Below are 12,500 nucleotides of genomic sequence, written 5' to 3'. Positions count from 1 at the left end.
TCTTCCCCCCTCTTCGTCTTCCTCTACTCTACTCTCCTCTCTTTCCTCTCTTCTCCTCTCCTCCAGGGGAGAGTGGTGGCGAGTGGATCTCACAGTTTGGTGTCCAGTGTGCAGCAGTGTGCGCCCCTCAGCCCAGCAGACACAGCCAGAGTTCAATCTGCTTCTGAGCTGCAATTCAATTATCACACCAGGGTCCCCGCTCAACCACTCGTGAGAAGGGGGGGCAGAGGTGGCTCAATATTAACGGGGGAACAGGGGGAGGGGGGGGGGTGGCTGTGGGGGGGGAGGAGGGCAGGCGAACGGGTGATATGATTCACAACTGATTTTTACATGGATTCAGATTTAATACCTAGGATTTTATTTTGTGTATCGGTGCGATTAGCAGCCCTGTTACAATCGCTGCAGGGATGGTGGGTTGTGATAACCCTAATCACTGAAGTAAGCCCCTGTCTTGGGATTAGGACTAACCCCCAGCGCCCCTAGAGTCACCTCTCATCCTACCCACCACCCCCCCCCCACACACACACACACTCCCCTCCTCCCACTGTGAGACATGGACCCACAGCCAAGAGATTGGAGAACGCTAGAAGCTTTACACTGTAGATCACATTCTTAACCTCACCATCAATGTCATTTTCCACCAGTATGGTCTTATTTTCTTATTTTTCTTTTTGTTATCCATCCCCTTCTTCTGCTGACCCCTGCCACCCCTCAACTCTGAGGCACTAACACATTAAACACCCCATCCAGCCGCCACTGACTGCTGAAGCCCAGCAGAGAGAGAGAGAGAGAGAGAGAGAGGGAGAGAGAGAGAGAGAGAGAGAGAGAGAGAGAGAGAGAGAGAGAGAGAGAGAGAGAGAGAGAGAGAAAAAGAGAATAATCTAGAGAATTCATCAATTTTTCATGAATTTTCATTTAGGCTGGGAGACGCCTCTTACAGTGATCGATAGATCAACCTGCTGTCACGCAGTTAGCACCTGGGGGCTGCTGAGGGACCTTGGGGGGGGGGGTGAGTTAGGGTTAGCACCCCCCCAGCTCCCCACACAGTCTATTTCCCTAACGCTCTCCCACTGCTAACACTCATCAACATAATCTCCTCCGAAACAATAACCATCTTGCAGGCAGTTCCCCAAGCAAACACACACACACACACTCACACACACACACACACACACACACACACACACACACACACACACACACACACACATATGCCCCAAAAGAAGACAATTGAAGATGTCCACATAAGCTGATTTTAGCTATCGATTTTCTTTATGTATCATCACCCCTCTCCTTCCAAGATGGATGGCCCCCTATTGTCATAACAATGCATAAGGAAGCACAGGCAGAGTATTGATCAGCTGGAGGTACAGGCTCCATGGAAGCCACTCACTTAAGCTCCGTTCCACGTATTCTCCCCTATGGCCCTGTCCAATACTGTTTCACCCCAATTATACCAAGGATCAGTCAGCTCCACTGTAGTCACTCACCCAGTCCTACACACAACCAGTGACGGCCTCCAAAAGAAATGCAAAAAAAGAAGCTGAGCGCAGCTAGCTAACAGTGAGGTTTAGGTCATGGAAACGGTGCTGGACAACCAAGAAAAAACAACCGAGCTGGAGAAATGAAACCAAGCCACTTTCCAAGACATTAAATGTGACTAAATCTGACTAAACGGACAATCAGCCTTCCTTCAAATCCTTGTGTGTTGAGGGGTATTGATGATGGTGAGTGGTGGGGGGTTGGGGGTCATCTTTCAAAGGAAAAAGTATCTGCAGGTCAGGTGCTCCCTGTCAGTGTTTAGCAGCAAACCCCTGGCAGCCCGATGTGTCAAATGTCCATCCAGACCTTCAGGTGTGCTTGTCGCTCCAATCCAACCACCCCCAACACCCCTCAGCCCTTCTCTGACACCCCCTGACTTTACTGTACAACCGAGAATGTAGATGGCCTCTCTCCAGCTCCTTCAGACGACATGGACAGAACAGTACTTCAAAAGAGAGGCACAACAAAAAAAACACTAGCATTTAAATGTAATTACTAAGCCATTTTGTCGATTAAATATTGAATGAGTTTGGAGATTTTTTTCTTTCCGTCTATAATTTGTTTTCAGAACAAACACTGCACAATTTCCTGTAGTTTTAAAATTAATTTTAAATAATGACATTATTCATAGCCGGCTGATAACCGCAATGTCCAACAAGAAAGACAATGTGTGCGTGACTCAGTCTGTCTTGTGGCTCTTAAACATAAACCTGAGTTAGTCCATCTGGAGGCCATGTACAAATAACCTTCTTTCATTTTGGAGGCAGAAGAAAAGTCCCATCTGAACAGAATTGCCAAAGATCAAGACTCCTAAGAAATAGGGACCAGGTGAAGAAGAAAAAGAAGAAGAAGAAGAAGAAGAAGAAGAAGGGAAGTGTTTTGGACTTACATGCTACTTCCAGGGACGCGTTGCGGCTGACGGCTTCTCCCAGGTAGTTGCGGGCGACGCAGACGTAGGAGCCTTCGTCCGGTTTGCTCCGTCGTCCGTGGACAATGCGCAGGAAGAACAGGGAGCCGCTGGGCAGGAGCATGCGGTGAGACCGCGGGTCGTCTTTGTCCGTCTCCACCCGCTCGCCGTCCTTGTACCACTCCACCGTCGGTTGGGGCCTCCCCTCCGCCTTGCAGTTGAGGGTGGCGGGCTCCCCCTTGGAGACGATCAGGTCAGAGGGGTGCTCCACGATCCGGGGTGGGGAGTCCTCCTGGCGCAGTCGGGATCCTGGGGAAGAGAGGGAGAAAACAGGAGGAGATGAGGAGTTGCGAAACAATGTCAACACTATTTCCGTTTACAGATTTTTTTTGTTGTAAGACTAGCTATAGCCTATATCCAACCTCTCCCGGCTAGCGAGCCATAGTCAGGAAGAAACTCCATTGCTAACAGCCATATCTGAGAGGATGCATTCATGATGCATTTTCAATTAGCATAAGCTGTAATGTAAACGCTGTAGCTTGTTTGTTTGTCTTTTCGCTGCATCAGGTGATAAGGGGCATAGCCTGAGCCCTTGGACCACCAGTTCAACTTGGTCATACAGGAGCCATCTGCTCCTGTTTACCGTACATGCAAGGGCTCGTGGGTAATTGGACCCAAGGGTGAACGGGGCATGGAGCCGTGGAGACAGCTTACATCTGAACCACACACAGGCACACACACCACACACACACACACACACACACACACACATACACACGCACACACACAAACACACACATACCGTACACACACACACACACAACCTCAGTCCATATCGGTGTCTCAGAGGTGGGGGGGGGGCACTGTGGACACAGCCACAAACAAATACTATCAGTCCCTCCACTGTCATCTCTGTGTGTGTGTGTGTGTGTGTGTGTGTGTGTGTGTGTGTGTGTGTGTGTGTGTGTGTGCGTGTGTGTGTGTGTGTGTGTGATGTGGATGCTGTGTGCGGGGGGTCGGCCTGTGTCAAAATGCTAATCCCCTGGGGTTCAGAACACGGGCCTGCTCTTTTATTCTGGAGCTAACACTGGGAGTCTGGCTGCTATGATAATACTCCCCCCCTCCCAGCCACCCCCCACCCTCAACCCACCCCCAGTTAGAGTGCAGTGTGTGTCTGTGACCATGTCTTAACCCTGGAGATAAATAAGATGCCACTGGCCACAGACACATTTCCATCACTGAGGAGGAGGTCCCCATGCAGGAACCACAACACAATAGAGTTTGATCACCACCACCCTCCCCATCACCACCAAAACCACTACCACAACCTCCACCATCGAAGTGTCACCCGTACACAGCGAAAGGGAGGAGATTAAGACTTACTTTGCCAACTTTAAGAGTCCTATCACCTCTCTCTTTTAAATCACACCCAATACACCTCATCAAAAACCGGTGTGTTGTTTTCGTTGGCAGCAAATATTGATGAATCAATAGCCCATTGAGTGATGTGAGCAACCTCCCTGTCTAGAAAGAAAGATGTAAGAGGCAGATGTTGTTGAGTTGTCAACACTATCCTCACTATCTCAGCCTTAATTAAGTGTGTGGCTGCCAGAAATACATCTGTGGGTAGTTTACATGGTAAAGTACTGAGGTAAAATACTGGGAGTACGCGATCAATGAACAATGGTTCATTGTTCCTGATCACATATTCACTTCCATAGAAATAAATAGTGCACATGTGACTTAACTAAAGGTCAGATTCCTCAGTAACACAGGTAGGCTGGTGTTTGGCATTGCATGGGTTAACCGCCACCCAGTACCTCACCCAGTCTCAAACGCATGCTCACTCGCACGTACATGTGCGTTTGTGTGTTCGTGCGTGTGTGTGTGTGTTGGTGCGTTTGTGTATGTGTGTGCATGCGCGCGTGTGTGTGTGTGAGTATAGTACTGTATATGACTGTGCCCTTCCCTGGGGCGGTAGAGGAGGTGAGAGTGGGTGAGGTAGTGTACAGAGGAGCAGTGTCGCGCTCAGTCCTTTCTTTGTGCCTGCGTCAGGGCTAAAGTACGGTGGAGGAGCAGAGCCAGTTCAGCTGGCTGTGCACATGTTCCCTCCCACTCATACCTAGATACCTCAGGGGAGATGGGGGCACACTCTATCCCCATGGCCACAAGGACAGGTGGATAAACCCACCCGTCGGCAAAAAACTTCAAAGACCACAGTGTGTGTGTGTGTGTGTGTGTGTGTGTGTGCGTGTGTGCGTGTGCGTGCGTGGTGTGTGTGTGTGTGTGTGTGTGTGTGTGTGTGTGTACTCCTCTTAGCAGGGGTCAGACATCTGGCGGTGCTGTATTGACCGTGGGCCAGGCAGTAGCCTGTTCGCCTCTCCTCCTAATTTGGGCTAATTCCCTCCATTTCCCTGCCATTGATTAGCGATCAGGCCTTGTGTCCAGAGCCTAAGTGGGGCCACAGACGGGGGGTTTAGGGGAGGGGAGGGGGTGGGGTGGGGTGAGGTGGGTGGGGGGAACATCATCAGCTCCTGCCTGGGTACATGATCCAGTGATCTAATCCCAGGGTCTTAGTGTGGGCGGCAACATCGCTGCCATTTGCTCGGACACTCGAGAATCCATATTGCCAGCCATAGTTTAAATGGTACTTCAATGGTACTCTTCTCTTCTCCCTCCCTCTCTCTCTCCCCCTCCCTGTGTTCCATCTCTCTGTGGCACCGCTAGGTAAGGGTAAAACCAGCTCCCTCTCACTGCCCGTCTCTCTGACGGCGTCGGGACATGGGTGGCACATTAGTATTCTGGCGGTAAGTGAGTTAATGAATGAAGTACTAATTAACATGATGACATTGATAAATGGGGGGAGTGAGATAAGGGACCGACTTGGAGACCCCCCACCACCCCGCCCCCCCCACGCCCCACAGATAGAACGTCAAAGACACATTAATTCCTATCTCATTGGAGCATCTGCTGCCCCCCCCCCCCCCACACACACACACACACACACACACCTCACCCACCCCCATAATCCACCCATCCCCTCAGTCAGTGAACACAAGAGGACCGATGCGCACGCGCCACACCGAAACAGTGGCCACTCGAATTCAATTTATATCAGTCTAATTTTCTTTGAAATCCAATTTGTATTCCAATCTACTGCCTTCTAATCACTTAAACCTTGAGTCTCCATCTGTGCTCCTGTTCTCCAGTGGAAAGGTACACAGCGGATGCCTTTCCCTGCCAGAGTCACCCAAGGCCAGGAGGGGCCAAATGGGACCGGTCACACTGTCCTTCCTGTCCTGTGGCATGGCTGTCCAGCACAGACTGCAGTAAAAACAGACCTGTTCTGTATGGATGAAGAGAGACCCCAGGATCACCCAAATGACAACAATTGATTGTACATGCAAGATGCGCACTAACACACACACAATCACACACACACACACACACACACACACGCCTCACACACACACCCATGCCTCATACAAACATACACACACACACACACACACATGCCTCACACGCCTCACAGACACACACACCTCACACACACACACCCATGCCTCATACAAACATACACACGCACGCACACGCACACATACGCACACACACACACACACACACACACACGCCTCACACACAAACACACAATGTCCCATTGTGACATCCCCCCGTGGCACCTCTCCCCAGTTGACCCCCCACCCCCCCGTCCCTCCCAAGGCACTTCTGGACCCAGAAGAGAGGATCAAAGTGAAAGGCTAATGCATCTTCCCATCAGCCAGCCATCAGGCCATGTGGCCCTTACAGTGGAGAGAGAGAGAGAGAGAGAGAGAGAGAGAGAGAGAGAGAGAAAGAGAGAGAGAGAGAGAGAGAGAGAGAGAGAGAGAAAGAGAGAGAGAGAGAGAGAGAGAGAGAGAGAGAGAGAGAGAGAGAGTGAGAGAGAGAGAGAGAGAGAGAGAGAAAGTCAATTTGCAGCTTCCTATTGGGGGGCCTCCATCTCATTCTCACTCCCTTTACGGTAAATGGGCTGTCTGTTGTCTGTTGCCCTCCTAATGCGATCATTGGTGCGGGTGCAATCAAATGCTCTCTGAGTGGAGGGCCAGTGCACTTCACAGGGTTTCTCAGCGCACATAGACATGCTCCAATCAAACGGCAATGTTTCCCTGTCTGCAATAACACAGCACCATTAGTGTTCAGCACCAGCGAGCCTCAGCAGTCAGTCACTCCTGGGCCAGAGAGAGGACGAGGCCCACACAAACAAGAATAGAAAGAGAGAGGGAGGGGTGGGGAGGTGGGGGGGGGGGGGAGGTCGGGGGGGGTGAGAGAGGATACATCAGGGAGAGAGTCACTGTAGCCAAGCTTCCTCCTTTGTTTAGACTTGGATCATATTTCAACCCAATTTTCTTTGATGCAGTTTAGATCTAACAAGGGCCTTTATGTACCGTCTGCAGCACAACCTGTGAACCTGAAACCTATCAAAACCATCAAAACTGTATACAGACAGACGCTATAACAGAACAATAGCAGATACAAAAAACAAAGAAATAAATACAATTCAGTTACACACCCAAATGTGTTATGGGGTATTCTGATATGATCTTGTGTGGACACAGAATGTTATCGCTGTTTGGCCAAAGCCAGACTATAAACCCTTCACCACACCTTTAACTACATGGGTGTCAATGCAGCCTTCCTCTCCCTCCCTCCTTCACCACTGTGAATCAGCAGCAAATCTATCTCCCCCAACCAGTGCAGTGACCACACAAGAAGCCTCCTCTCTCTCTCTGTCTCTCCCATATTTATTCATGTGTAGAGCAGAAGGTTTTAGGCCTTTGATGATCTTTTTGTAATTATTTTTATGAGCTCCCCGGAGTAATCCGAGCCCACCAACCAAATCAATACCCGCACCAGCTCTCCTCCGAAGCATAAAAGCAAAGGGCTCCCCAAAGAGATATCAGTTATTCTGCCAGCAGACAGTTGCACACGCGGATCACAGGTAACCAAGGGCAACCTCGGACCCAAGCGAGTTGGTTTGGTTTCCAGTCACTGATGCTCCATAAAACATCAGAATGTAAAACCAAGGCAAGACTGGACTAGTACAGTTCTTGGTCCACACTTGTCAGACAGGTTCTAAGCGTAAAACATGTTTTTATTCTTATTTTCAATGTACTATTCCCAACATTCAACATGAGGTGGAATGAATGTTATGGAAAATGATGAAATAAGTGAAAGTTCATCATTCATTTTAAAGTCATGGGAGTAACATTCTCTGCTCCTCTCTCTCTCTCTGACTATCTTTCTTTGCTCTCTATCTCCCTCTCTGCCTCTCTCTCGCTCTTCCAGCTTATCTGCCTTGCTCTTGTCCGGCCTCTCAGTGTATCACCCCCCCCCCACTCCATCCCCCCTAACCCCTCCCTTCCCCCTGTCTCCTGCTTGCTGGAGCTCTCTGCTGTGATGGAGGCAAGGCAGCCATATCCGTCATCTCATCACAAGGGGAAATGTGAGAGAGCGGCCGGGAGGAAACTGGGGGCGGCGATAGGATGATGTTACTGGCCCGATCACGCCTCTGCACCGGCCTGCTGTGTCACTCGCGAGCGGTCCTCCCGTCTACACCCCAGATTCATCTTCTTTAGGGGGGCTGTCAGTGGCGTCACACCACGGTGGCCATAACATAGCCTCTCTTCCACAGCCCCTCTATCTCTGCAGAGACACAGACATACACAGCTTGTCTCGAGACAACCTGCGTCCTGTATATCCACCGGAATGCAACCGATATAGAAAAGACTAGACTGTAACCCCCCCCCCTCCTCTACCAGGGGAGATGGGGGGGTAGGGAGGAGGAGAGGGGGGTGGAGAGAGAGAGAGAGAGAGAGAGAGAGAGAGAGAGAGGAGAGAGAGAGAGAGAGAGAGGGAGGGAGAGGGTGTGGTGAGGAAGAGGGAGGTCATCGTAGCAGTTGGAGCTCACAGGTGCAGAGCAGACCCACAGCTCCCTCCTCTCTCTGCCCTCCTCTGTAGTGGAGCAGCATACACGCTGGGCTCTGTTCCACCTCAGTAGCTCCAGAGACCCCCCCCCCCCCACCCCAACCTCACTCCTCAGATCTATACACTGAGCGCAAGCCAGGGTAATTCCAGGAGCTGCCGCCAAAGCAAGCCTTCCACTGTCTAGCAGCCATGCTTGCTTGTAACAATTATCTGATTGAATTCCACTCCTGGTGAGCATTTCGGGCAATGGTGTCTTATTGACTTTGTATCTGTGTATTTTGTCCTCTTTCCCCCTCATGTAGTTAGAGCACATAAATAGATAACGGTGGGAAAGAGAATATCAGGTTCTATATGACGGGCAGCTTTGCATACCTAGCAATTCAAGAGACCTCTCTCTTTCTCTCTCTCTCTTTTTCTGTCTCTTACTCTCCGCCTCTCTCTCTCTCTCTCCCCTCCTCTGTCTCTCTCCATCCAACTTTCTCTGTCTCTCTCTATCACTGGCCATCAGCCGTGTGTGATGCTATCTCTTCCTTCAGGAGACGGCTTGTCAAAGCAGAACTGAGAGCGCTGGCTTGAAACAAAGAAAGAGAGAGAGAGAGAGAGAGAGAGAGAGAGAGAGAGAGAGAGAGAGAGAAAGATCGTGGACGTTTGAGGTTCTGAGTGTTGATAAGGGTGGTGTTCGCGCTCTCTTCTCTTTCTCTCTTGATCTCTTGCTCTCTTTCTCTCTCTCTTTCTCTCTCTCTATCTTTCTCTCTTGCTCTCTCTCTCTCTCTCTCTCTCTCTCTCTCTCTCTCTCTCTCTCTCTCTCTTTCTCTGGGCTGAATAGTGAGTGGGATCCAGAAGGCCTCGGTGGTGGGGGACACACTCATCTGTGTGATGCAGATCAAATGATTTCCAATAGCAGACCCACTCAAGTGTGTCGTCCACCACCCCAACCCCCCCCCCTACCCCCCCTACCCCCTACCCCCCCTACCCCCCCCCCCCACACACACACACACACACACACACCCCCGAACTCCACGCTCAACCCAGAAACATCACACACCTTCTCTGTACCTCCCTCCTCTCCCGTAGAGCCTCCAGAGAGCCTCTGCTCTGGGCCGTTTGCCTGCCGGCCCAGCCTCTCAACAGCCATGCATTCACACCACACACACACACACACATACACACACACACACAAACAGACACGCCTGTGTGAACATGCTAACAGAAACATCTCTTACACATACACCCATACTGTAGCTCACACAGATATCAGAACCCTACCCTACAGATACCTAACCCTGCCACAGTAAACACTATGAACATAATATTATGTTTTGAATGATTACCTACAAAAATAGTGTGTGTGTGTGTGTGTGTGTGTGTGTGTGTGTGTGTGTGTGTGCGGGCATGCGTGCGTGCGTGCGTGCGTGCGTGCCTGTGTGTGTGTGTTTATGTGTGTGTGCGGCGTGTGTGTGTGTACACAGTAGGCGCAGGTGGGCTCAAAATTGTTTAGCCAATTCCCCACTTTCAGGTGTGGGCTACCCTAAATAGCCCCTACCAAGAGGAGAGCCATGAAAGAATGGCACCGATTGATTCTCCTCAAGCATTGTAATCTCTTTACTCTCCACCTGCATTGCTGAGCAGCCCTGCAAACTGAATAGGGCAAAATAAATAACTGCTCTATTGCTTTCGAAATGAGGGCGTAGGGGGGAGGGAGGAGAGGGGGATGAAAATGAAAAAACTCATTTAGGTGGCTATGACACGCAGTGTTGAGAGATGAGTGGATAATTGGAGGTGCACGGTGGGGCCCGACCTGCACCGCGAGGCCCTTGCTGCGCAGTGGGGCCTGACCTGTAGCGTACACATAGCAATCGCCCTGCGTGTCGTAGCATGTCAATGAGTAGCGGTCAACAGCTCTAGCTCCGCAAACCGGGCTGTGGATGTGGACCTGCACACCCACAGACCCTTTCCTCGTGATAGACTTAGGTGGTAGTGCTAGGGTAAAGGTAATCAAATGACCCCCCCCCCCCCTAACCTACCCTTAGTACGGTCACGGTTAGTGTTAGGAGAAACTGGAGACGTAGGAAATAGGAAACCCCCCAGGTGAGATTTATTAAATTCCTATACCATGGGACACTTCATCTGGTCCGACCAAGGGAGGGTACAGTAAGTAGGTGAGGAACTCATTCAAGCCCCCCCCCCCCCCCACAGGACCACACACTCGTATTAACACAGAAGTGATATGCTCCAAAAGACACATACACACACACACACACACACACACACACACCCACACCCACACACACACACACACACACACACACACACACACACACACCGCTCCTGAATGTCACCACTTATACAACTGCCTGTGTGCTACAAGAACACTCAAATGACCAATGTCACCGAGCTCTTCAGAAAACATTATCATCATAATAACCCAGGGATCCGTGAGTTGAAACATTCAGAGCTGCGGTGAACCATTCCTCCCGTCTGCAGGACGAGCTCTGACGTTCCTTGGCCCTACGTTGCGCTACCGAGCTACTCTGAGCCGGAACAAAGACAGGCTCTCGCTGTGAGCTGTTACATAAATCAACACCACCACCACCGTGGTGGCTGCCGTTACACTACCCTGTAGAGATCTGCCTTCCAGCTGACACACACGCACACGCACGCATGCACACACGCACGCACACACACAGACACACGCAGAGAATCACACACCCATAGAGACACATAAAACATACATTGTATTATTCCGAAAAAAGTTTTGGGGTTTTGAATATTTTACATTACGTTTACATTTTTTGGCAGATGCCTCTATCCAAAACAACTTAAAACAATGTATGTCTAAGTAAGTTAATTATCTATCCATCAGTCATCATAAGAAATAGTCATTTTAACAAAAGACAGGGGTCATTGGCAGTTACAATGCTAGAAGAAGGAAGAATATCTATCTATATACTGTATATATATTTTATATATATATATATATATATATATATATATATATATATATATACTGTATATAGTAGAGAAGCTGTAGGGAGGGTACTGGAGATGAGTAATATTCAAATGTAGCGTGTTTCAGGTCAGCTCCATGCACACATACCTCACACATTGGAACATGCATTCCTAGGCCTACAGTGTAACTGTCTCTATGTGCTCCGTGCTCCTATACTGTTGGAGGCTAGGGGTTGGTTAAAGCAGGGAAGCAAGGAGCAGGTCGTCACGGTCGGGTGATGCATGGACCAGGCTGGAGATGGAGATGGTGGGGCGGGGGGGGGGGGGGGGGGGGTGGAGGTAGGGGGGGGGGGAGCTTTATTCACTGGCTACACTAGTCTGGGCAGCCTTACTGCCAAGTGGAGGGGGATGGGGGGGACTGTGACAGATGTGTGTTTGAGTGCTGTTGCACTTTCCCTGTCTTCACCCGTCTCACACAGGCAGAGCAGAGACAGCTCATGCATTTTCATCACCAGCACCGAGCTCCTCTTTAAGACACTTCGGAGACACTCCTCTCAAACCCACTCACTCACACCCACACACACACACATTTAATGATGAAGCACATTCTTATTTAGTCGTTAAAAACATTGAAACCATCCGTTGGCACCAAAGTCAACAGTGATGATGTAATCAACATGGTGAAAGAAGAACCTCACTAAGGGGATTTGCAGGTCATGGTTTGTTTGCTTTTTTGTGCCCCACTTCGAATGTGTGTCTGTGTGTGTGTATGTGTGTGTGTGTGTGTGTGTGTGTGTGTGTGTGTGTGTGTGTGTGTGTGTCTGTGTGTGTGTGTGTGTGTGTGTGTGTGTATGTGTGTGTGTGTGTGTGTGTGTGTTGTGTGTGTGTGTGTGTCTGTGTGTGTGTGTGTGTGTCTGTGTGTGTGTGTGTGTGTGTCTGTGTATGTGTGTGTGTGTGTGTGTGTCTGTTAGGCAATCAGCCTTGACACTGCTCCCCCTATCTGAGCGTTGCTGAGAGACAGCCAACCAGAGGGCAGGGAGAAGGCAACGGGAGGCCGAGTGATTAGACGCTTCCCCAAACACAAATCTGCAGCCTGCAACATGAACACAGAGATAATACA

The 12,500-nt window shown here is 50.0% G+C and overlaps 1 protein-coding gene across 1 annotated transcript in view; it reads right to left on the bottom strand.

The window, feature by feature from the left end:
• robo2 (roundabout, axon guidance receptor, homolog 2) overlaps positions 1-12,500 on the bottom strand; it is a 187,878-nt gene that overhangs the window by 169,272 nt on the left and 6,106 nt on the right. Inside the window, 1 exon segment of the mRNA XM_080526614.1 lies at positions 2,432-2,758. Coding sequence (XP_080382740.1) covers positions 2,432-2,758 — 327 coding nt within the window.

This window comes from Nansenia antarctica (assembly GCF_963989245.1).
Source record: "Nansenia antarctica genome assembly, chromosome: 3".
In the NCBI taxonomy this organism is placed as follows: domain Eukaryota; kingdom Metazoa; phylum Chordata; class Actinopteri; order Argentiniformes; family Microstomatidae; genus Nansenia; species Nansenia antarctica.
This window is presented reverse-complemented; position numbering and strand designations above follow the sequence as displayed.